This window comes from Furipterus horrens, unplaced genomic scaffold (genome assembly GCF_987537825.1).
Source record: "Furipterus horrens unplaced genomic scaffold, mFurHor1.1.pri manual_scaffold_2, whole genome shotgun sequence".
Classification (NCBI taxonomy): Eukaryota; Metazoa; Chordata; class Mammalia; order Chiroptera; family Furipteridae; genus Furipterus; species Furipterus horrens.
This window is the reverse complement of record NW_028327172.1, coordinates 46,255,740-46,281,985: the sequence shown is the minus strand read 5'-3', so window position 1 is coordinate 46,281,985 and position 26,246 is coordinate 46,255,740. Positions and strand designations below refer to the sequence as shown.

The 26,246-nt window shown below is 44.3% G+C and overlaps 1 protein-coding gene across 1 annotated transcript in view; it reads left to right on the top strand.

The window, feature by feature from the left end:
• Positions 1–20,779, top strand: part of P4HA3 (prolyl 4-hydroxylase subunit alpha 3) — a 36,282-nt gene extending 15,503 nt beyond the window's left edge. Inside the window, exons 5-13 of the mRNA XM_090267764.1 lie at positions 3,136–3,187; positions 5,351–5,514; positions 5,724–5,900; positions 10,662–10,726; positions 13,044–13,203; positions 14,183–14,245; positions 17,859–17,927; positions 19,256–19,352; positions 20,131–20,779. Of these exons, the coding sequence (XP_090123890.1) occupies positions 3,136–3,187; positions 5,351–5,514; positions 5,724–5,900; positions 10,662–10,726; positions 13,044–13,203; positions 14,183–14,245; positions 17,859–17,927; positions 19,256–19,352; positions 20,131–20,201 (918 nt within the window). The 3' untranslated portion in view covers positions 20,202–20,779. The remainder of the gene's footprint in view (positions 1–3,135; positions 3,188–5,350; positions 5,515–5,723; positions 5,901–10,661; positions 10,727–13,043; positions 13,204–14,182; positions 14,246–17,858; positions 17,928–19,255; positions 19,353–20,130) is intronic.
• Positions 20,780–26,246: the final 5,467 nt, after the last annotated feature.

Below are 26,246 nucleotides of genomic sequence, written 5' to 3'. Positions count from 1 at the left end.
AAACCCTAGGCTCTGAAGTCAGACAGAGCTGGGTTAAAATTCTGTGAAAACTTGGGCAACTTACTCCTTGGACCTCAGTGTTCTTATTTTTAAAATGGGAATAATAATGATGCCACAGGGAAAGAGAAATAATTTTTCTTCTAACCATCTGAGTTCTTGGCTGAGACCTCCCCATAATAAAAGACAGATTAACAAGAGGAAAAATAAACAGAAGTTTACTAACAGGTATACCTAATGTATACATGGGAGATATCTGGGGAAAAATGAGGAACTTTCCAAGGTGACCTAAGTGACCACCTTAAATATCATCTTCAGCTTACAGCAAGTAATAGTGTAATAATTATGTACAGTGTCAGAAGGGGACTAGACTTCTTGGGGAGATCACTTCATAAGTTATATAGATATCTCATCACTATGTTGCACACCTGAAATGAATATAATATTGTATGTCAACTGTAATTGGAAAATGAAAATAGAATTTTAAAGAACTTCATCTTCCACTAAAGATAAAGAAAGCAAGCCATGTGGAGAGGCCAGTTATGAGAGGTTACCTGGAAAACCAGGGAAAAGTTGTTATGCAGATTTAAATGGTGCCTTCTCCATGGATAAGATTCTCTTCTGACTTAGTCATCCTTCCCTACCTGGTCCAGAGAGGGAGAGAGAGATACTTACAAATGGAGATTCCCTTTATGTCCCTTACGAAAGGGAAACATCTGCTCTGGTTTGCAGAACTTCTCCTGTGTCTACCCTTTCTCAAAATAATTAGCTTAAAATAATCTTGATTCAAAGAACCATATTTTGGGATGGCATATTCTGCTGCCCTTCAAAGCTCACCTCAAAGAGTTGTTGTGAGGACTAAATGAGCTCATACCTGTAAAGCCCTTAATACAGTTCATGACACATACACACTCAATAAATGGAAGCAATGATTACTATTTTATACACTACACGTGTATGTTCTCTTTTATCCACTTAACATTATTTAGCATATACATTTCCAAAGAAATTTAACTGAAACAACAAAAGTAACACTAACATTGTTCTTGATAAAATATAACTTTATCTTGTAAAAAACCCTTCATTTTATAAATATGTAAAATCACATTTCAATTCTCTTCATCTAGAAAGAGTTTGAAAAACTATAACCCTTAGGTAATATCTGATGTTTAAGATATCATTAGATTCCTGAACTATCCCTCTGTTAAGTATAAAACAGAATAATTCATGATATTAAATAATAAGAAATAATATGTGTGTCCAACGATACTGGAATAGTTAGGTGATGTGTGATGTACCTTCCCGATGAAATATAATGCAGCCATTAAAAAATGCTGTCTCTCTTGCAAACCTATGTTCTTAGCAGCACTGTTTGTAAGAGCCAACAGGTGGAAGCAGCCCAAGTGTCCATCAAAGGATGAATGGATAAACAAAATGTGGTATATACATACAATGGAATTTCATTCAACTTTAAAAAAGAAAGAAATCCGACACATACCCGCAACATAGGTGCACCTTGAGGACATTATGCTAAATAAAGTAAGGCAGTCACAAAAGACAAATGCTGTATGATTCCACTTCAGCATGTATGTGGTGCCTACAGAGTCAGCTTCACAGAGACAAAGGAGAATGGTGTTTACCAGGGGCTGAGGGGAAGGGTTAATTGGGAGTTGTTTAATGGGTACAGACTTTCAGTTTTGCAAGATGACAAAATCCAGGCAATTAGTTGCACAACAATGTGAATATATTTGCTACTACAGAACTGTACATTTAGAAGTGGTTAAGGTGGTAAATTTATTTATTTTTACCATAATTAAAAAATAATAATTAAAAAATACTGTCTCTGAGGACTGTTTTTGTAATGATATTTTAAAAAAATTCTTGCCCTGGCCAGGTGTCTCAGTTGATTGGAGCATTGTCCTGTACACCAAAAGGTTGCAGGTTCGATTCCCAGTCAGGGAATGTACCTACATTGTGGGTTCAATCCCTGCTTGGGGCAGGTACGGTAGGCAACCAGTCGATGTTTCACTTTCACATCGGTGTTTTTCTCAGTCTCTCTCTCTCACTCTCTCCCTTCCTTTCTCTCTGGAATCAATAAAAAATATATATCTTGGGTGAGGATAAAAAAATTCTTGATAGCAATTTTGAGTAAAACAATCAGGATATGAAAATGTATAAGAAATATGATTATAGCTATGTCAAGACTGCATGGGGAGAAGGGGGTTGGACATGACAGGGGAGAGCAACAGGACAACTGTAATAGAACAACAATAAATTAAATAAATAAATAAATAAATAAATAGACTATATGTTATCCAGAGTGCTTGGACTGCCTGGGTTTCAGTGGAGCATTGTTTTTCTATTTCTCGTATGTTTTAGAATGTGCTTATTATTGTCTTTATCACTAAAAATAAAACTTAATATGCAAAAATAAAATGACCGGAAGGAAATATTATTTTATCAGTTCATCATCATTCTAGGGCCCCCAGAGCAGAATGGCAGCCCACCCACACCTGGTTCTGTTCCCCTGGTTTGTCCAAAAGTCCTGTTTACGGTTCACCATGTGTAGCCCAGGGTTAAATGGCTCCAGGGAGAGTTCATGATGATGCAATGGGATCGTTGCAGGTTGATTCCTTCCTTTGCTCCCTGCCACTAACTTTGTAGAGTCTAGAAAGTATTGAACCTGGAGAAAAAAATTATACTTTTACTAAGGCTTTTATATTTTCATATTAAATTTAATATTGAAATATACCCAAATAACAACACCTTGCAATTACACAGTTTTGCATGCTTTAGGATTTGAGGAAATTTTAAGAAAGTTTATTTTCACTTATTTTTTCTGCCTTCCCTTGTAAGAGTAGTAATAAGTCATTTGTAAATGAGGAAACTGAGGAGGCCTAATTTACATCAGGGCTGCAAATCCTGAATTAGGACAGAGAACCTCCACATTTCTAGCCTGCTGCTCATGAAAATGAGTCTGATTATCTACTCGTGTTAAGACTGTTTTATATTTTTCAAAAATATTATATATTTTTGAAAATCCATTGATTGATTGTGTCAGGGGAAATACCCTCAGTGCAGTTAATTCTTTCTTTTCTTTTTCTTTCTTTGTTTTCTTTTTCTTTTTCTTTTTTATAGGCGGGAAATATTTCATGTGCCCTCAGCCTCTCCCAGGAGTTTCTTCTCTACAGTACGTAATGATAAAAGATAAGCCACAGGTCTGATTCACTGGGAAATCCTTCTGCTCTTGGCCTTAAATCTCTGCAAGTAAAATACAGCTATCTATTTTTATTTTTCTAATTTCATAATCCACATCACATTTCTAATTTTGGATTAAATCTTACATACTGATCAATGCATTGGGTGAGGGTAGGATATTTCAGACAGTTGCAAAAAGCTAAGAAGAAGATACCAACCTGTCCCTTTCCTCCTCCATCCCCAAACAGTTATATATTAACGTTGCTTCAGTGGGGAACAAGTCCTGGGTGGGAGCCAGTTTCTTCAGGGACATCTGAAGACCCAGGCTTGGGAAGTAGACCTGGGGACAAGTGCAATCAATGGGAGCTGTGTGTGCACGGAGAGTGACTCAGCAGGATTATTCACCACAGCTGCTTACAAAGAGATATCAGTTCTTCCCTGAAACCAAGGCCCACTTTGCTATGCAAACATCCTGCCCATTTAGCACAGAATTCAGCTTCAACCCTCACCAGAGTTGAACAAGATGGAGACTTGCTAGCTTAGCTCTCTGCTTGGGTATTTTTGCTTAAAATTTTGGTAGTAAGCCTTGGTCCAGGTAGCTCAGTTTCTTAGAGCATCGTCCCACTACGCCAAGGTTGCAGGTTCAATCTCCAGTCAGGGCACATACAAGAAGCAATAATGAAGGCATAAATTAAGTGGAACAACAAATTGATGTTTCTCTCTCTCTTCCTCCCCCTCTCTCTCTCTTTCCCCCCTATCCCCCTCTCTCCCCACCCTCTTCCCCTCTCTCTCTCTCAAATCAATAAATAAAAATAAATAAATTTTAATTAAAAAAATAAAATAAAATTTTGGTAGTAGATAGCTTCCCAAGTTTTCCTTTATTAGGATATTTAGATACTAAAGTAAGATAAAAAATCACTATTATGTTTTAATATTTATAAAGTAGTTCAAGACTTTACAATTGTATTTATTTATCACTTTTTAATGAATCCACTTAGTGACGTGATTCCATTCTGATAATTTGACAAATGGTAGCCTAAAGAAGTACCTGTATGGTCTGGAAACACATGGGCAATTAGCGGTGCAGGCAAAATCAGAACCCGTTGACCCTTTATTTCTTGTGCTTGGTCTATTAAAATCTCTGCTTCTCCTAGAGAACCCAAATTGAGCACTGCTATACGTGGATAAGCAGGACAGAGCAAACGGAGACTTCCGGTTCCATTTCTGGCTTTGCAGTATTCTCATTGGTGTTCTGGGCATTTACATTCTTCAAAATTCTATTTCTTGTCTTGTTAGAAAAAGATGGTAATTTCTGTCCCCTTCTTTGCCACGGCAGAAGTGGTGGTTAGAAGCAGATTGGGCTCCACAGAGAAAGCTGCTTTGGAAGCACTGGAGCAATTCAGCACCTTCTTCTGAGATGTGCTGAGAAATGTACGCAGAAACTGGCAGGACAGCGGTAGCTGTCAACCCACAGGGCATCTTACAGCCAAAGTGGGTACAAATAAGACACAAGACCGCTGCAGGAGCCCAGGCTAGAACCAAAGCTAGGACCCCTTTGTCCCAAACTGCTCTGCCCTGTGTCTAGGCCAGTTAGGAATTTTGAAGGATCTAGTAGAGTCAGGAATTAATGAGCTTCCAGTTCTCCAGGAAGAATAGGCTGGGTCCCTGCGTTAGGCTTTGGCTCACTCAGCTTCTCTTTCATAGCACTTACTCGTCATGTTTCATTGTAACTAGTTATTTAATGTCTCTTCTCTCCATTAGACTGTAAACTTGAGGAGGTTAGCCTCTAGCACAGCATCTGGTACACAGTTGATATTCACTGAAGATTCACTGAATAGATGAGTAAATGAACGCATGAAAGAATGAAGCTTATTCCTTATATGTAAAACCCACCATCACACTATCCTAGAGCTGCCCGCTTTCCTTTCCAAAGTCCTTTGCACCCTCAGATCCATCAGGCCTAATTCAATCTTTTTAAAATACCAGGTTCTCTTCTGGGAGGGAGGGCCTTGCACCCTCAGTGCAGGACACAGAAGTTATTCAGGGTGTCCAGTTGCTGGTCGTGTGCGACAGTGAAGCTGTAGGGAAACTTGGCAGCACTCCCTGGGGCCCCTGTTTGTTCATCTGTGTTATTCCCTGCTCTCATTTCTCCCAGGCCCAGATAATAAGAGGATGGCCAGGAATGTCTTGAAATATGAAAAGCTCTTGGCAGAGAGCTCCAGCCAGGCAGCAGTGGAGGCTACCATCCAGAGGCCCAATGTACCCCACCTGCAGACCAGAGATACCTACGAGGAGTTATGCCAGACCCTGGGTTCCCAGGTAGGGGTTTTTCAGGGAAAGAGAAAAGGGGAACTGGCTTGGCTAGAGAGAAAGGGTAGAATTGCAACAATGTGAGGAAAAAGGCTATAACAATGCAGTGACCACATTCTGAATCTCCCACATTCCACTTTTTTCTGCTGCAGTTCCCCTAAATTAGTGTCAGCTCCTAGTCCCTCTCCTCTTATGCTGATTCTCGCCTCTCCTTGCAGCCGACTCACTACCAGAACCCTAGCCTCCACTGCACCTATGAGACCAGCTCCAGCCCGTACCTGCTGCTCCAGCCCGTCCGGAAGGAGGTCATCCACCTGGAGCCCTATGTCGTTCTCTACCATGACTTCGTCAGTGACCTGGAGGCTCAGAAAATTAGAGGATTTGCAGAACCGTGGGTGAGTGTCCCCAAAGCCTGCCAAGAATTTCTTTTGTGTCTTCACATGCCTGGCGTTCAGCAGTGTGAGAATAGGCAGCCTGAACAAGTAGGCATTTCATCAGTCTAGGAGTTCAGAGTGACAACAGTTCCACAGAACTAACCAATGGTGAAAAAAATCACAGTAGTGGTTGTCTCTGGAGGGAGGGGATTGGCTGGGAAAAGATACAAGGGGATCTCCTGAGGTGTTGAAATGTGTTCTCAATATGTTCTTAGGGATAAGGAGTATACAGCTGCAGGCATTTGTCAAAACTCGCCAGGTGGTGCACTTGAGTTCTGTGCATATCATTGTGTGTGTGTCTGTGTATAGATAGATAGATAGGTATAGGTACAGATATGTAGACATATAGGTATATTGTATCCTCACCTGACGATACCTTCTCATTGCTTTCAGAGAGGAAGGGAGAGAGAGAGAAAAAAAAAAAATCAATGTGAAAAAGAAACATGGATTGTGTGCCTTTTCGTATGTGCCCTGACAAAGGATCAAACCTGCAACGTAGGTATGGGGCCTGACTGGGAATTGAACTCTCAATCCTTCGGTCTATGGGATGATGCTCCAACCAACTGAGCCACACTGGCTAGGGCTCATTGTATATTAATTGAACCTAAAAAAAGACCCCCCCAAAAATGTCCATCATTCCATGTAATTGGTAGAAGAAAAAAGAAAAGGGTGAAATGAGAGGGGCATGAGTGATGTCCTGGTCCAGATTTACAGAATTACAGAGTGGAAATATTATCTAGTTCAAGTTTATTCTCTTGTTAAGGGGGCAAATGAGGCCCAGAGAGGAGAAGGGACTTGATTAAGGCCACACATGTAACTAGAGGCGCATCAACTGTCACTCTGCTAGTCTACCTTCCTGTATCAGTTAACTGAGGCCAAGTTATGTTCTGTAACAAGCAGTGCAAATCTCCAGGACAACAATACAGGTTCGCTTCTTTCTCACATTGCATGTTGGTCGTGGTGTGACTGCAGCTATGCCCCACCTGTCTTCACTTGGGGACCCGGTTTGACAGAGCAGCCTCGAGGACACTGCCAGTCTCGTGGGGGAGGAAAAGGTAGAGATGGCAAACTACTGGCTGGCCCTTAAACTTCTGCTTGGAAGTGTCGGTCATTACTTCTGTTTGCACTTCACTGGTCAAAACAAGGCGTGCGGCCACCGCTGCAGTACAGAAGAGAGACTGTCTACTTCTCCCGCGGGGGCACGACAAGCCGCTGTGCTGAGCTCGATGTCGGTGTAGCGGGGACTTTTAATTGTCCCCCAGGAAGTGTGGCAAGTATTTAGGAAAATTATACAGTCTACCTCATCACTATAACATGTTGCTTTTTTACAAATGGCACGTGAAGACTTACGTCATTGGGCCGTTCGTGTGTGCTGTTCACGCAAGCAGCCGTTTAGTCATTCATCCCCAGAACAGAGCCTTCTGTGCGCCAGACACGGTGCTGGGTGCTGGGCCTCTACAGGAGATGAAGTGTGGGTCCTCTCCCTTTGGGGGACCTTACTGCATGATGAGGAGATGCAGATATTTACACTACATTGTGGTATGTGCTCTCAGAGAGATGTGTGCCAGGAGTTGTGTTATGATTGCCTTAAAAAGTAAACCCTCTGCCCTGGCCGGGTGGTTCAGTTAGGTGGAGCATTGTCTCATACACCAAAAGGCTGAGCGTTCAATGCCCTGTCAGGGCAGATGCCTGGGTTGCAGGTTTGGTCCCCAGTCAGGGCACATACAGGAAGCAACCAATTGATGTTTCTCTCTCTCTCTCTCTTTCTTCCTCTCGCTCTCAAATCAATAAACATATCCTTGGGTGAGGATTTTAAAAGAAAAGGTGACTCTTCCTTTGAGGGAAAGGCAGTAGGGTGAGGAATACATGAGGGAAGAGGAAGAAACAGAGGAGGCTTCCCTGTGGACGTGAAATTCATCACAGTGACAAGGCGGCCAAGGGTCTTCCAGGAATACAAAGCAATCTGTGCAGGGATCTGGGCTGCAGTGTGTTTGGGGAATGGGGGAAGCGCAGCGGCTGGTGTGAGCCAGGGATGGTGTGGGCAGAAGATGAAGCTACGCAGTGAGACGCCATTAGAAGCTCTGTAAGTACCATGCTGGGGAATTTGGCTTTTATCCCAGAGGCAGGGGGAGAGCTTCAGGCAGTTTTAAACAGGAGAGTGGCAGATAGGCCTGCAGATGTTAGGAAGGATTCTGACAGCAGACATGGACTGGAGGGGAGAAGAGTAGCAGTAATCGTTTCACCTGAAAGCCAATCCAGTAAAGTATAGGATCTTTGTAGAGATTTTTGAGATGATTAAGCTCCACTGGGAGGTGAAGGATGTATTTTCAATGGCATCGGCTTCTCCGTGAGCCAGCAGGAGCACTTGGCCAGCAGCCACTTTTTCCTGAGAACAACTCTGTTGCCATGGTAACAGGACACAGGTGACTCACCAGGAGCTGTTCACTTCATCCCTCATGGCCAGGTCATCTATTTGGCACGCACAGACCTTGCCACACTCCCTTCCCCCAGAAGTGTCTTGCTGGGATGGCTGCTCCCTGTCCGATCTTTGGCTCTGTGAGGAACAAGCCCTTTGGGAGCTGAGCACAGATGCCTCAGTGGCTTGTGTTGAATTTATCAGCTTCCTAGTCACTGTGCCTTTTCCAAAGAATGCTCTCTTGCCACACCCCCTGCCCCCCATCCATACATCCACATTCTATCCACACTTAAAGATTCGGTTGAAACCCACAGCTCCACTGGCGCACGAGCCCTGACCACTCTCGCCCACTTCCACTGGCTCTTTCAGTAGAAACATTTTTTCAGAGTACTTTTTGAGGGCCACATACAATAACCTCTCTCTCTTCTGAACTAAAAGCTCTTTCACCAGTTGTTTGGTATTTTCATTTACTCTGCCATTTCTGTGTTTTCTGGTACCACTAACAGTTTCATGGGCGAGTATCCTGTCTCCCCAGCTAGACTGTAAACTAGCTGAGATTGTATGTTGTCCTCCTTGAAACGCCTAGCCCTGTATTATACCAGTTGCAACCAGAGTAATCTTTAAAAGGTTGAATCTGACCATGTCAAGCCCTTGCTTAAACTCTCTGATGAGTCACTTGGAATGATTACCAGCTCCTTGGCCTGGCAGCTACCAACCCCTTCCATAGCATGTCCCCCTTGCACCCAACACCCCAGCCGCACTAAACTTGCGCCCCTGTGCACGGGTCAGACTATCACTCGCCTCCTCACACAGTCTGCTCTCTGCCTAAAACACTCTTGCTTTGGCCTCTCCTCACCTCTATGATTCTAGTTGCCTTTTGGGCACCCTGGGAAGCCTTCCTGGCCCCCATAAGAATGGGTTAGATGCTCCTTTTCAATATTTCCATAGCATCCTGTACTTGCCCCTTATGGTGCCATTGCATGACCTATATCTGGTTTCATATGTTGTATTTTCAATGCCTAGCACAGTGCTTTGCGCAGAGAACAACCAATAAATATTTGTCCCCCAAAATGAATGACTTGTATGTGTACAGTAAATAATTGTTAAAGGAATTAAGTGCAAGGTAGCTCCTTAATAGAGGGGGGGTGGGGAAGCAGAGATTCCCTAGGATTATTTTTAAAACCACTGCTGTTGCCCTAAAAGAACAGAAGGAAGCAGCTCTTCCCTCTCCTATGAACGACTCCGGAGAGGATGCTGGGAAAAACTGGTGAAGGACTAGAGATGCTACCAGTAACCTACTGATTGCCTGCATCCTGATATTGTAGTGATGGGAAGTCCCAAGAATGTGTTGTTCATGTGCTGCATTTTGTAGCCGAGGAAACGGGTCCAAGGAAAGGAAGAGGCTTTTCCAAGGGCATCTACGTGGTTTGGGAGCAGGAACAATAACATTATAGATGCCTCCAGGAAGGGAAACTTTTTGTCTTGTGCAGTTCCTTGCCCCGTGTTCTGCTCTGACTGCATGTGAAGTGCCAGGGCTGGGTCTTACGGCAAAGGACCCTGTTCATCTCCCCAGTATTGAGTGCCCACTCCCTGCCAGGCCTTCCCTAGGCCCGGGGGATGCAGCGCTGACAAAAGACCAAGTCCTTGCCCTTATGGGGCAGAAGAAGACACGTTGTTGTAAAAATAAACAGTATTTCTTTTTCTACCCCAGTTATAGTACTTTTGCAATTAGAAGCCTCTTTATTTAAAAATAACGTAAATATTATGTCCATACATTCAGTTAAATCAGTAACTTCAAACCTGTTTGTTTCCTTCTGTCCCCCCAGAGTCAGTCCAGACAGTTGTAGCAAACAGATTTTGATTCTCTGTAAGGAAGAGCTTTTGTTAGGGTTGTTCAGAAGAAATAGGTTCCCTCTGAGGGTAGAAGGATTCCTGTTGTTGGAGGTGTCATTTAATTCAGCAAACACTAAGCGCCTCCCATCAGGCAGGCCCTGTTCCAGACACCAGGACATAGAGGAAGGAGGAACAGCCCTTTTTCTTAGAGAACTCAGCCTTGCGGATGTGATGGGATTCAAATATCACTTTGTTTCAATTCAGCAGACTTATTGAGTGTTCACTGTCTACAAGACTGGATGCTAAGATTTTGTTGTCACTTCTTATTTTTTATTTTCAAGAGTGATAGCTATCACCTGAACTGGTGATAGGTTAATGCTTAGAAAGGGGAGGGCATGTCTGTGGAAATGACAGAGCTCTTCCCTCCGCGTCATAACCGCCTGGACTTTCTTCTCTTACCTTCTTCCCACCAGCTGCAGAGATCTGTGGTGGCATCAGGTGAAAAGCAGTTGCCAGTGGAGTACCGCATTAGCAAAAGGTAAGAGTGGTCCTTCCTTGTCAGGAACTCCGATCATACCTGCTGCCTGCACTCTGCCAGCGGCACAGCTGACTGAGGACCAGCAACAGCCATTCAGGTGCCATGGGCAATGCTGCTGGAAAACCTGTGGTTCCTGTCTATGTCTGCACATTCTTGTTGAGAGGGAGAAATTGCCACTCCCCTCCCCCAGAGGCCTTTCACAGGTTGTTATATGGTCCGAGGACTTAACTAGGAGGCCATTGGGAAAACACTTGAAAAAGCTCCTATGCCCTAACCAAAAAAATAAGTGTGTCCTTGTTCTAGCCAGAATTGTTTTTCCAGAGAATACAGTCCCATCCCCCTTTGTAATTTGATTTTATAAGATTCCATTCCCACCTCCTGACTCATATTCAAAGCATGGCTTGCCAACATTGGGGAAAGAATGACTAGAATCTCTGAACATGATGGCTTCTCTGGAGTGGCAGAGCCAGCTGTGAGAGCCCAGCAGTATCCCCTCCCTCTATCCCTGCCCCCTCCCCCTGCCACTGCAGCGCTTTCTTTGCACTGTAAGGACAGGACTGATGATACAGTAAAAGGAGGGCCCCCATCGCAGCCACAGAGATGAGATGATAGCGTACTTGGGGAGAGGCCAGGCCTTGGGCTGGGTGTAGTTCTGACTGGGAAGTGCGGTGAGTGAGGAAAGCTTTGGTCCAGCATCATCTGGCTTGGCTTGCTTGGTCTGGTACATTTAGGGATCTTTCACAGTAGAAGGCATCCCCTAAGCTTTGGAAGATATATATGACCTCAGCTTCATTGCTCTCCTAACCGTTCTGACATACTAGTGTCAAAGAGAAAATTGACCTTTTAGGGCAGGAGGTGTCCTCTTTATTTTCCAGGTGAAGAACGTGAGATGCTCGTTACCTCCTCTTCCTTCCCATCACTCTGCCCGCCTCTGGATTTTGGTTCTGCCCTCGCAACTTCACTGTAACTTGTCTCTCAGTGGTCACCAGTGAACTCCTAATTGTTGGATCATGTTCCTCCCACAAAACTTTACTGACCATCCATTACCCACAGAGTGAAGACCAGCGTCCTGAACAGTGTCGCAGCTTTGTGCAATGTGCCCTGAGCCGACTATGCCAGCATCATGTCCTATTACTGGTTTCCACATTTGTACTCACTATGTGTTGTCACCCCTCCGTGTCTGTACTTACACTGCGTCTTCATCCTGCAATACCCCATGTCTTTTCCACCTGTCGACCTTTTATGCACCCTTTAATATCTGGTCACCCTCTTGCCGTGGTGCCCCAGTCAGAATTGTCTCCTTGCTCTGTGCTCCCCAGCACTTTCTGTAAAGACCAGTCCTCGCTTTTCACTCTACCTTGATCTGTACTCAGTTATATTTGTGTATCTTCTCCCATGAGTTTTTTGACACAACAGCTTTGTCTTGGGTGTCTTTTAAACCTAAGAGCACATAGCATAGTACTTCACACGCACTCCGTATGAAAGGATGAACAAATTAATCCAGAATTGGAAGAGCCAAGACACAGTCTTCCCATATCGTGCCGAGGCTCTTCCCTTCAAAGCCTCATCTCCCTGGGAGACTCACTTCCTCACTTCCCCAGGACCTTCGTTCTGATCCCCAGTCCTCCACTTTGTCAGAACCTCAACAAGCCATTCAAGAAAAGAGACTGAACTTTGCTCTTTGGCCTTTGACCTATCCTGGTTTGTCTCGGAGTAGAGCAGAAGAGCAGATTTTTCTGTGTTTTACTGCAACCTCTACATACAGCTTACAAATCATCTTCACATGTATTGACTCTCACAATCTTCCCAAGTCTGTGAAGTAGATAATATCATTATCCCCATTTTATAGATGAGTACAGTGAACCTTAGGGAGGTTAAAGGTTAAGTGCCTGACATAAGGTCACATGGAGGATCAGGGACTGCTCCTACTACTTTGAACCCAAAGTTTTTCCCATTGCACGCAGCTATTGACATGTCTCTTAAAACAGCTGTTTCAAAGGTCGGTTTTTGTCTTTTTCCTCTTGGCATTTCAGTGCCTCGAGCTTTGAACCTTCATTCTTCAAAGCACCTACACAGGGCCTGGCACTCAGTGAGCCTTGGAGAATGTCTGTTGAATGAATGAAGGTGTGACTGTTAAGACAGAGAATAACATGGCCTGGGCAGACTCAGTGTGAGGAGAGTAGGTAATCAAGCATCCATGCCCTGTCCTCCCTCCCTTCCTTCCTCTGGCAGTTGACATCTTTCATTCATTCATTCATAGGTGTTTATTCCTTTCTGGCCTCAGATCACTGATGCTCCAATCTCTGATTTGTTGTAGTGCCTGGCTGAAGGACACTGTTGACCCAGTGCTGGTGACCCTTGACCATCGCATTGCCACCCTCACAGGCCTCGATGTCCGGCCTCCCTACGCAGAGCACCTCCAGGTGGTGAACTATGGAATTGGAGGGCACTACGAGCCTCACTTTGACCATGCTACGGTAACTGTGGGGTCAGTGACCAAATCCCGGCTGGGGAAGCAGAGTGCGGTTTATTCCGCTGAGGCCGAGCTCTTGTAGGACTCCCATGGAATGCTAAGTGAAATCTTAGCATAAAAGTTCTTGTTCCGGGAAGATCTGAAGGCCATGGTTTCAAGATGATTTCTGGTGACTCGTTTTCCTCTGTGCTGCCATTCCCCTCTCCATCGTTTGCTAAGGGGAGAAGAATGGGGACTATCGTAGTGTCTCTTGTCTTGCTTCACTTGGGCACTTCCCAGGGAAGATTGTCTTTCCTCCAGTCACTCTTTATCTACATATTTTATGATTCTATTTATATGAAATTTCTAGAAGAGGCAAAACTAAAGAGACAGAAGGTAGCTCAGTGGTTGGCCAGTATTGGGGGTGGGCCTGGGGATGGACTGCAAACAGACCCGAGGAAACTCAACTGATGGAATCCTTCTAACGCTGGATTGGCGGGATGGTTGCACCACTGTGGAAATTCACTAAAACTCACTGAACAGTACATGTACACTGGCTGAATTTCATCATATGTAAATCATATCTTAACCCGCTCTGTGACAAAAAGGGATGTGTCTCTTCAACAAATAATTGGGAATTCCCGTCTTATCACTTGCTATTACTACAGAATAATTATCTGTGATATTTTATATGTTAACTTCTTTATTTCACCAAGAATCTGTCATAGAGTACTTTTATTACTGGCAAGCAATTCTGTTTAATGAGTGCCTGATAAATTAGTAAAAGATAGATATATAGACAGACAGATAGATAGAGATAGTACTAAAAAGCACGGATGAGCACAAATTTGTCTAGGTGTTGCTCAAGGCCGTCTCCCATCTGTGACACCTCCATTTTTCTCCTCCCTGTATTATGGTGAAATCCTGGCTGTCACTCTGGTGCCAGCTGCATAAAATAATGACTTTTCTTTCTTTCTTTCTTTCTTTTTTTTTTTTTGTCTCAGTCACCAAGCAGCCCACTCTACAGACTGAAGTCTGGGAACCGAGTTGCAACATTTATGGTCTATGTGAGTCTTGCTCTGAACCAGGGCTTCTTACTTAATGACTATGTTTCTCTCTTAAGACTTTCAAAGCAATTTCAGATGTTGATTTAATCTGGTACTTGCAGCTGAAAAGTCTCCAGGATTTTTGTGACTTTCAGGCAGTATTTTTGTTAAGCACTATAGGGAGGTACAAAGAAGTACAAATCAAGAGTTCCTGGCCTTAGAGAGCTTACAGTGTGTCAACCTAAATATAACCCTGTCCTAGGCAGTGATTAGGATAGGAAGTGGGGTTACATTGAAGTCCAGGAGATCCTGAGACCTGGAAACCACAAGAAAAGCTTGTGGAGCTGTGAGGGGAAAGAGAAGAGAAACGAGGCATGTGAGATTACAGGAGGGAAGAACAGAGATGCCTACAGAGAAATTCAGTAAGTGCTGCTCACTCATAAGTGGCGAAAATTCTCTTCCTTATCTCCCCATAAAATCTACATTACACCTTGTTAAAAATAAATTGGCCTCCTCTCCTAATTTATGACCTGATTCTATAGGATTTGGCATCAGTCTTTACGATCTCCTCTATCTCCTTCCCTTCCAATCATGTGAGTTTTATAGACAGCTCAGAATGTCAATCATCTGTTACTCAAATTACAAAAGGTATATTACTGTTAATTGAAGGGATAAACATGCTGAATGTAAGGGCTCTACATAGCACCCAGAGATGAAGTCCTATTTTCAGGCTTTTAGAATAGCACATGCCCCCACCCTAGCATTCCCTCTTTTCTTAGTCCTGATCTGATCACAGCACAGCCAAGAAAGGGCCATCAGAGGCTAGGACTCTATAGACTTTAATGTTGGCAATTCCAACATGTTTCTTCTTGTGGCTCAGTTTTATACTTCCTGCAGAACTGGAAGGTTGCCACTTTCAATGGTGTTTGGCCTCTAGTGGTCATTCTGAGCATTTTGGTCAGGCACAGAGAGAAGAGACACATCTTGAATTGGCAGTTGGTTGCATCTCCAGTTGACGACTCAGGCTGGCATGGAAGGTCACAGACAGTAAAGAATATTGATATCAACCAAAGAATAAGACCTCTCAGGGCCAATATCTGTTTTTTATCCCCCTAATATCTTCTATAGCTGGTTCCCTGGTTACAGAGGCCCAGTTACTAAGGCAAGGGTCGCATGAAAGCAAGAGCCCAGCAATTCTAAATGGCAGATGCAAATGTGTGTGCGTGTGTATACACTGTGCATTTGTGTTTGGGCTTTAAGCATTTGAGACGCTAGAATGGAATGCACTTTGGGTTTGGAGTCAGTTGGATTCATTCTGGTTCTGCTAGTTAATATGTGGCCTCAGCACAAATCATGTTTATTCTTTGAGCTGGTTTTCTGGCTCTGTGCCTCAGTCACAGTCACAAGGATCAATGAGATAATACACGGGGATGTCACTCTGAAGAGTGTCATGTAATGTTCCTATCATTGTACCTCACAAAGCAAGTAAAGGACCCCGTAAAGGCCTATCAGTGTCATAGGACCTAAAAAGTATAGATTATGAACCCAAATCTGTCTGTCATATTCAGGTTGGGGTAAAGACCTTCATAAATATTTCTAAAGATAAGCATTAAGGTTGTGGAGAACATAAGAAAACTATTGTAGGGCAAAAATCTTTAAGAAGGAGAGGATTGGGTTGAAATCAGGTTAGTGATTTTCTGCTCATACTGGACACAGCTCAGTCCCATCATAAAACATAGAAAATTCCCTCCCCTCCCCACCAATCTCGCAGTCCTGTTCACAAGCTTCATAGTACACAGATCAGATTCTCTTTTTAATTTGTTGGGTAAGTCATTCCTCCCCACTATACTGTGAAACCATAGGTAGAGGAACACAGGTACGTCCAGGTTCCCATGTTGTATCTTGCTTATTCCCACAGTGGCTGACGATGAGGGTAAGAACAGAATCACCCAGTTTTTTAGTTACTTGAACACAGGAGCAAATATTTGCTCTTAATGCCCTTCCCAAAGAGCTGCAGGGGGAGCTGAGAAAGGCTGAGAATCACCACAGTCACTTCCAGGTTCTGAATCACAGGTTAGTCCAGTTTCCTCTAACAAGTGCCAGCATCTTAACTCCTATTATGGTGGGATCCATGAATGTTCTGGGAAATAGGTAGCCGGCTGAGGTGTAGACTGGGAATCCTGTGTCATGGTTCTGGTGAGAAAGTAATTTGGCAATATATATCAAAAGTATTAAATAGATACATATCCTTTTGATTCAATAATAGTAATGCTTGGACTCTTTCCTATGAAAACAATCTAAAATGCAAAAATAATTTTATTCATTAAGATGTTCGATACAGTATTGTTTATAATAGTAAACATTTGAAAATAACCTAAATGTTCAAGGTTTATGTAATAACATAAAGGGACTTTGTAGTCAGGTGGCATTGGCTCAGCTCAATTCCTGGCTCAGTCACCAAAGAGTTATGTGACCTTTTATAATCCTCATCTGTAGAATGTGAATAATAACAGTAGCAATCCTAACTCAAGGGTTATTGTGAAGAATAAGTGAATATATTTGTAAAATCTTATTATAATGCCTAACATATAGTAGGTACTTAATAAATGTCAACTATTACTATGTAAACTATAACAGTGCTTTTTTCTGGATAATAAAATGATGAATAATACTATTTTAAAGTATTTTCCTGTGTTTTTCAAAATGTTATGTATTTTCTTTGACAATCAGACAAAAATCTTCATATTAAGAAAACACATCCATAATTCTAGAATATACTGGCAGTGAAACTCCTTAGCTGAGGTTACCTAGAGAGGGACTGAGTGACCTGGGAAAGGTGCAATTAGTAGTTTCTATGATGCCCAACTTTTAAAACTCGTTGATGTAGTCTAAGCAGTGTTCTGTGAGCCACAGCTCATGACCCATTAGTGGGCTGTGAAATAAATGTAGTGGCTCTGATTAGCATTTAAGAATTCTGAACTAGAATAAAGTAAAATGAAATGGAAAATAACAGAGGGTATCTTATGTAGTAAGATTTTTTTTTTAATCGACTTTTAGGGAGAGGAAGGGAAGGAGAGAGAGAGAGAGAGAGAGACATCGATTCATTGTTCCACTTATTCATGCACTTATTGGTTGCTTCCTGTATGTGTCCTGACCAGAGATCGAACCTGCAGCCATGGTGTATCAGGATGACGCTCTAACCATCAGAGCTACCTGGCTGGGGCCAAGAACATTTTATGAAACATTTACTTTATTTCAGTGTGTGTGTGTGTGTGTGTGTGTGTGTGTGTGTGTGTGTGTGTCTTGGGTTGTGATGTAAACTATGTTTCTTCCTAACGGTGTCAGAGTTTTAATCTACTTATTATAGCCCTCAATAAGGATGTTACCTTGAAGAGTAAAGAAAGGGAGCATTCCTAAATGTCATCTTCTTGTGGCCCTGCAGGCAAACACCGATTCCACTGAATAGGCTCCCTTAATTTCTAAATTGGGTGGTTGTCTCTCAATAGGTATTTCTCCCAGAGTTGAAATAGGAGAGCACAGGAGGGAATCTGCAGAAATGACATCACAGGTCAGGTAGGGCAGAGTAGGACAGTCAGGGACTGTTTCAACTCTGGCTCTTCCTCTGGTGTTTTAGCTGAGCTCGGTGGAAGCTGGAGGAGCTACAGCCTTCATCTATGCCAACTTCAGTGTGCCAGTGGTCAAGGTGAGTGGAGGTCTGGTCCCAACAGGTGGTTGTAAGGTGAAGAACTAACATTCACACTCTCTGTACTTGTAAGCGTATTCCTGCGGGCAGCATAAGAAGAGATCCTTCCCTGATGCCTAGAATCAAAGATAATCCCTCAGTCTTCTACATGACCACATTATTGTGCCTCTATTTTTAATTTTATTTACACGTATTACAAGTAGATGATTACATGTCTGCCTTCCCTATTACAACAGAACTCCTCAAAGGAAAGAACTGTTTTTATTAACCTTTGGATCCTCTACAGCAGCTGGTCCCCTTAGTCATTCATTCAGTGAACACTGAAGGCTGGAGGCACTGAGGGTACTGAGGAGAACCCATAGTCCTTGTCCTCCAGGAGCTCACAGAGAAGGTAACAGGCAGCAACAAGGTATGGCAACAGAACCATGAAATCATCTGAGGTAGAGGAGGGCTATGTGGAAAGAGGTTTGTTTAATGAATGGATATTTCCCCCAAATTTCAGATCAATCAGTCCATTACGGATCACAGCCCTTATTGAATTCAGGAATAAAATGAGGAAAAATAAGTGAGTTCATGCCTATAAAACACTCACACAGTGTCTGGCACATTCTAAACATTTGTTAAGTACACAGGTATCTATGAATACTCAGGGGATTGGCCATAGTTAAAGTACGTCTGTAAGAAGTGTGCAGGGAAGAAACCTGGGTATGGAGAACATCTAAGATTTAGAGTCAAAACTCTGGGGTTTGATTCTTGACCTAGTTAGTACCTTCTTAGTTGCATTATTTAAAGCCCTTGAGCCTCAACTTCCTTGCTGGAAGATTGGGGAGTGTGATAATAATGCCGGCTTCCTGGGTCTGTTATTGGCAAGTGCCTAAGGAAGGTAAGAGGCTGAATTAATTAATTTCTTAAGTTGTATGAGGAATGTTTTAGTCCACCTTGTGGTTTTTGTTGTGTGCGTCTCCTCAGTGATCCAATGACATCTGTGTTCATCTTTCCCCTAGCCCTTGTCACACTGTCCTGTCCCCATCTGTTTTTATATCTGTCTGTGCTAATAGACTGTGAGCTCCTGAGAGCAGAATGGATATGGTTTGTCTCTGCATCCTCAGGGCCTGGAGCAGGGCCGGCCCTCAATAAGTGCCCAATGCATGAACGAATGAGTAAATAGCGGCTTGTGCCACTTTGTGCCGTTTTATGCATGCCTTGCCCCCAATCTGCACCAACGTTTTTTTGTAATGGCGTGCATGCCTTTGTTCTCAGTTATGTGCTTCCCCAGGAATGAGGTTCTGGGTTGCCCCTGCTCCGGGGTGGGGCCCTTTTGTTTTCAGAATGCAGCACTGTTTTGGTGGAACCTGCGTAGGAGTGGTGAAGGGGATGGCGACACACTTCATGCTGGCTGTCCTGTCCTGGTGGGAGATAAGTGGGGTAAGGCCTGCCTTTCTGGGTGTGAGAGTGGGGCGAGGGTCTCACAGTAAAGTGAAATAGGGGTGGATGGAAAATAGTGTAGCCCTTTCATTCCAAAAGCTTTCATTACAGTGCCACGTTACATTGACATGATCGGGTTCTGAGGTGGTTGCCCTCAACAAATTGGGAGCCTGTCACAGAGCAGGTGTCAGTAAAAGTTCATGGGCCTGACCAGACTGGCCTTGATTCCGGAGTACAGCTGCGGTGGGGGCATATGGTACTGAGTCCCAGTCCTGTATCCCATGGAGAGAACCATCAAGTGTCTCCCCATGAGAGGGTCAATCAAGGAAGTGCTAAATAAGTAGGAAACGTGTTTTTGATATATGTGTGTCTGAGAGCACTTCTCTCTGAAGACAGAAAAAGTAGAAGAGGGACTCTCATGCTGAGATGGACATTGCTGGGGAATGCAACCCCTGCGTTCTCACCACTCTGGAGTGTACCATGGGGGAGGCGGGCTTATAGGAGCTCCATGAATGAAAGATGAGTGACCTTAGGACCCATGGGTTTGAAAATCAGTCTACAGTAGACAGGACCCATCAGGGACTTTTTCCAGGGGACAATGAGTGTCCTCTTTGCTATTTACCTCTGCTAGAAGCAACATTTTGTAGTCCACAGCAGGCTGGGACTAGGGTCAGGCGAGTGAGTTGCCTGGGTGCAGAATATAAGGAGACCCTCCGGTGGGCCCTGCCACTGTCTGCTATGCTGAGCTTGCTTTTGTCCCCTCTCCCTCCTCCCCCAGTGGCTAACAAGTGGATACATGAGTATGGACAGGAATTCCGCAGACCCTGCAGCTCAAGCCCTGAAGACTAACATGTTGGCAGAGAGAAGCCGATGGAGTCCCGTGGCTTTCCAGAGAAGCCAAGCCAAAAGCTAAGGACTGGAGGCCAGAAAGAGAGCACCCTTCTGGAAGAGGGCCTTGTCAGCACGGTGTGTTCCCTACAAACAGGAGGCAGGAAAGTGGTCTTTAGCAGGGACACCCAAGAGCTCACTGAGAAACCATTCACATTGTTTCTTCTCCAGGCATGAGTCACAGTAGACTGGACAATACAAAGGACTGGGCAAGATGGCTGGAGAGAGAAGTTTCTGGAAATCAGATAGTCTCTGTTGGGAATAGGACACATCAACAGACTCCGGCATTTGGTCAGGGAGCTTTTCTTACTTAGAACCTTGACCCCGGGGACCCAGAAGTGCAATGAGGACACACACACCTGCAGGAGGGGCTAGCCGGCCCCCAAGGCTTTCTGCTCTTCGGCCCACTCACTTCTGCTGAAGACTGAGGAAGCAGAAACTCTGTATCAGGAGTGTACCTCATATATTTTTTAAAGCAGAAGCATTTTTTTTGTATGATATTTTAATACAGCCATTAAAAATGTTTGCAAATCATTTTCACATCGAGCATATTCTTACATTATAACATTGAGTGAAAAGAACAGAGTAAAATTTTATTATGCCATAATCTCAACTTGGTCCACCTCCTACCCCTCCCCTCTCACTCCATTCCAGACACCGACATTCTTTCTGTTCCTCAAAACCACCAGTCATCGCCCTCAACATCATTCACACTTTTCAGGCCTTTGTATTTGCTGCTCCCTCAACTCCTCCCAGGCCAAGCTGTTCCCATAATTTCACTCTTGGCTCAGTGCCACTTCGGAGAGGCCTTGCCTGATCACCCAGCCTTCCAGCCATTTTCTTTCACGTTAACTGATTTCATTTTCTTTTTAAAAAATTTTTATTTTCTTCTTAAGTAAAACAGACATGTCTTTATTTTGCCTAGGTTTTACAAAAGTAGTTTATGTTAATAATTGACTTCTATGTTTGTCTTTTAAAAAAATATTTTGATTTCATTTTCTTTATAACTTGTTTCTTGATTTGAAATTACTTTCTTCATTTGTTTAATTGTGGTCAGCTGCTTTCCCTGCAGGATGAGGGCTTTAAGACCCCATTATATTTTGTAAATGCCTCTATTATAGTTCCCATCCCACTGAATTTCTGTATTCGTTTATTTGCCTCGCTGTTCACATTAGTCTCTGTGCTCCTTATTCTTCTTGGTATCCCCAGAGGAAAGTCTGGTTTGAATAAAGTAGGCATTCAGTAAAAAGTTTTGGATAAATGAGTAAGAAGGCATGTTTTGAGCTGTGCTTTGGGGGACAGGTAGAATTTTTATAGGCAGAGTCTTAATGAGGAGAAGCATTTTCCAGTGAAAGGACTAGCATGGGGTAAGGCTGCACTGACTAGTGACTCTAAGTATTTTGAGCATTTGTGCGAAGAGAATATTTCAGGCAACTTGGCTCAGATTCTCAACAGGGGCAGGGGTGTGTGTCTTGCTCACAAAGCCACACAGTTAAATGACTGAGTGGTTAGACAGTGGACTGCCCTGCCCCCAACCTGCACCACGCACTGCAGGGCTTCTGCTTCCCCGAGCTCTGTGGCGTCCATGGAAAGGGTTCTGCCATGCTGATATGCAGCTGCCTTGGAGCCTCGGCGAGTGCCTGGTCACATCCCGTATTTCTGCTGAGTGTGCCTGCATTCCGAAAACGGCCTTACTAAACTATTCTTGTGTAGAGGAGGAAAATAATTTTCCCTCTACCATTCTGTTATTCTTAGCTGAGACCTCTGTAATTAAAGACAGACTGACAAGAGAAAAAGACACAGAAGCTTATGAACATGTATACATCATATAAACATGGGAGACACTCAGGGGGAAATGAGTAACTCCCTGAGGTGTCAAGAACTCAGGCTTAAGTAGGGAAAGGAGAGGGAGGATGGAGGCCTCCTCAGGAAAGATGAATGGGCCCTTAGAAGACTAGATGGGAGGGGAGGTATTATAGTTTTTGATAGTTTGGGTGTGGGGTCCACTTCTAGTCTCCTGTCCTGTGATGAGTCAATCTTTCCTGGTTGATGAAACTCCCAGGGAGGGGATTCATGACAACTGAGTTCCTTTTGGAGGATCTATTCTTAAGCAGATAAACGGAGTTCAGAGAAATCTCCCTCCTGCACTTGCTGCTTTTCAAGGGCCTTTAGCGCAAAATAATCAAATGCCAGAGTAGCCTACAATGTGGCATGTTCTGCTACCTTCAGTCACATACTGACAACCTGCTTCCTTCAGCTCCAGAGGAACGGGCCTGAGCCAGAAAGCTGTCTACAGCAACACTGCTCCCCTTTCTTCACAGCTGCGGGGATCAGACCTGGGCCTTCTCAGAACTGCAGGCTGGGTCTGGGCTAATAACAGCAGCGGTGGACTTGGTGAGTTTACCGTGTGATGGGCACCTTTCTAAGGGCTCACATGAGTTAATGAAACTAAGGGCTCCGTGAGTTAATGCTCATCCCAACCCTATGAGGTCGATCAGTTATTACCCCTGTTTTATAGAAAAGAAGGCACAGTTAGATAACTTGCCATGATCCCAGTCTGGCTCCAAACCTTGGGCTTTGAACCACCACTTTCACCGTGTCTAAGAGGTGGTGATTATCAAATATCTTGACCAGGTGACTGAGATCTAAGACCTGCCTGGCTGCAAATGAAGCAACAACTGCTTGCTGAGCATTCCCCAGGGGCAGGCCCAGCCCCCAGGTGTGCTGTGGGGAGTGAGAGGTCCAAGATGCCACCAGCTAGTGGGGAGAGCAAATTCATCCAGAGCTGAATGTTCTTAAGCACAATATGAAAATGTTGCATGCAGTAAGAGATGATTTCTAAATAAATAACTACAATCAAGAGCTGAAGGGGTCATCGTGGCTTGAAGTAGTGGGGCTAGCCTCATTGACTTATTCAAATCACATTACCAAGATGTGAACTCAGTGCCAGGCCTCTGGGGACACCAGGAGTGGAGAGGAGAATTCTATGCTGACCCTGCCCAGACCCGCAGATAATCACAGGACAATGTAGCTACAGGTGGAGACAGGAGCAGCACACTGCCAGCATGCCCCACCCCCAACCTGCTCCGCCCCAGAGGCTTCCTGGTAAAGACTGACCAAGGCTTGATAATGGAAGTGGGGAGGGTTTGTAGAGCTGCCGAAAGAGGAGCAGGGCCGGGAGCAATGATGCTTCATAGAACTTTTGGCCAGTATGTATGTTAGTTTTAAAAACACTTTGGTACTCCTTCCCTTGAACCTCCCCTACCCAGGGAAGGAAGGTGAGCAGGAACTGTAGAAGGCAAGGTCTGGCTGGAATGGCTAGTGGCGCGCCTGGGGTGACACCATTGAGCTTGCCTTGAGGCCTGGTCTTCTGCCCCCCTCACCAGTGCTCTTTCCACTCGATGGCTTTCCAAGCTACGTCCCTGCACTGCACCACAGCCTGGCGTAGAAAGACCTTATTCCTTGATATTTGCACGTGCTTCATGTCCTCAGAAACTCTGATTAGTCCTGGTAGAAAGTGGTGTGGTTGTGCCCCCGCCCCCACAGCACTTGGTGGGTAGGTAGCTAATTATAAATAGGACTGACCACATAGCTTATTTACAATTTTGTTCTTTCTTGTACTATGCTTCAACCATTTTTCTAAAAGCTTCATCCCACCTGGTCTCCTAGCATTGCATTAAATATCTCTTGCAGGCTTCACCCTAGGGAATATTCTTTACATTAATGACTATTATCACTATCCTTAGTAACCACACATCAACCATTTACTACAGCCCAAGCGCTGTGCTAAGGACTTACGTGTATTTGTTTCCATCAGTCCTCACAATGAGATAGGTACTGTTATCCCCATTTTATAGATGAGGGAAACTGAGGGAGAGAACGTGTAATTTGCTTGAGGTTACATAGCTATAAAGTGACAGAGGCAGGATTCAAATCCAGGTCTATTTCCAAATATCTTAACTAGCCCTCTGTTGTCAGCATGACAATGTTATTTGCTGTGGGGGTTTTGCTCCCTTTGGCAATAACTTTTGGTGCTAACAATTTTTGAGGAGTCTCCAAGCTTTCCCCGGGCTTTGAAAAGGTCTACCCTTTGTGCCTCTAATGCATAATGCAGATGTAGGTGTTTGTTGACTATCCTTATCAATCACCTCAATTCCAAAGATATATTGTACAAGGCCATCTATTGTTCGACCAGCCCCATGCTAAGTACTCCATGAGAGTCCAAGAAAATGAGGTCTGCTCAACTGCCCTGAAGACAAAATTAGCACATGCCCAAATAGAAGAATATACAATTAGATATAATCAAGTACACAGCCGTGAGGTGCTCACCCTAAGGATCATGGGAGCTGGGAGAAAGGGGAGAACACTGAGGCTTCCATGTTGGGGTCCCAAGAACACAATGAAAGAGTGAGAATGTGTGCCCCTGAAGGGCAGGGAGCAGCTGTCACCTCACTTGTCCCCTTTCACACATAGGGGGGCAGGGAGAGCTGTCCAGGAGGAGAAAGAAAGAGAGGTGTTGATTCTGGGGGGCCGGTGTCCAGCAATGCCAAAGGCAGCAGCACAGACTGCCCTTTTATTGAACCACTCAAAGAAGCCCCTGTCTGGGGGTGTTGGCTGCTCAAGCTGGGAGAACCCAAGGTGGGGACGGGGACGGGGGGGCATGTGGCTGCAGAGTGCTCTGCACTGGCAAAGCTGAAATTAGCCAAGAGTTAGGGGAGGAGACAAACATTTGTACCTACTCTGCTGGCTATTTATCTCCGGTATCTCATTCACAACAATTCTCATCCCTCTTGGCAACGGAGGGAAAGGAGGCCCCATGAAAAAACTTCCCAAAGTCCACACAGCTAGAAGCAGAGCTGGGGTGAGGAGTGGGAAGGTCTTCCCGACCAGCTGCTTCTACTCTCTTTCCCTCTGGACTTCTCTCTCTCTCACCTTAGGCTCTCCACAACTTTCTCCCCCTTGGGAAGCAGAGCCTGTCTCTTTCCCTTCTTCCTCTCTGCCCCATCCTTCTTTGATTCCCTTTCTTGGTCACAGGACCCTTCCCATCAAATGCTTGATAGACCTGTTCCCCCTCAGGTCTGAGTGACAGGGTTCCTCTGTTCCTGCCAGGGACATACCTGCATTTGAAATGGGTAACCCCTGAGACCAAAGATTATCCCAAAGGAGTGAGGTGTAAATGGTTTAAGGGCATGGCTCTGATGGATTCCCATCGATAACTACCTTCTCTATCTTCTTTAAAGTTCACCACATTTTCAAATGAAACATAACTAAAATAAGGACCATGATCCTCCTGTTCATCTGCTCATCACCTTATGGGGTCAGAGGGCAGCAACAATTTCCCTGGACCAGAAAAAGTGACTTGTTCACAGTTACACGTGTCAATGTCACAGCCAGGACTAGAAGGCAGGTTTTCTGGCTCTGAGGCCCATTGCAAAGCTCCACAGGTGCTTCTGGGGTCAGGAGCACAATGGGCAAAGGATGGTACCGACACACTTGATGGTGTTTTCATGGGCACAAATTTTATGTGTGGCCTGTCACTCATTCATGCAACTAAGCATTACTGCTGTTGCCTCTGTGCCAGGCCCTGTGCTGGGGCTGGAGATGCTGGGATGATGCTGTCTGTCCTTGAAGAAATAACTCCCAGAGAAGAAAACCCACATGACGACGATACTTGTGGAAAGGGGATATGCGACGTGTTACAGAAGTCCAGAAGGGGGCATCACTACATCTGGTGTGAAGAGCGCCTGTGACATTGGAATTGAGCCTTGAAGGATAAGGAGGTCTGTGTGCAGGACTGTGTGCGCGCATGTGTTACAGAGAGAAGGGAGCATACCTCTGTAATTCACAGGTGTATAATGAGTCTTACAAAAATCTATACCTTTTTCTTTTGATAAACATAAAAATTTCTTTAGCCTTGGAAATTCAGACAAATCACCCCAGGAGAGGTTTTGTCTAACTTTATGTTCTGTAATCTGTTTCAGAAAAAAAATTTTTTCCCCCTTTACC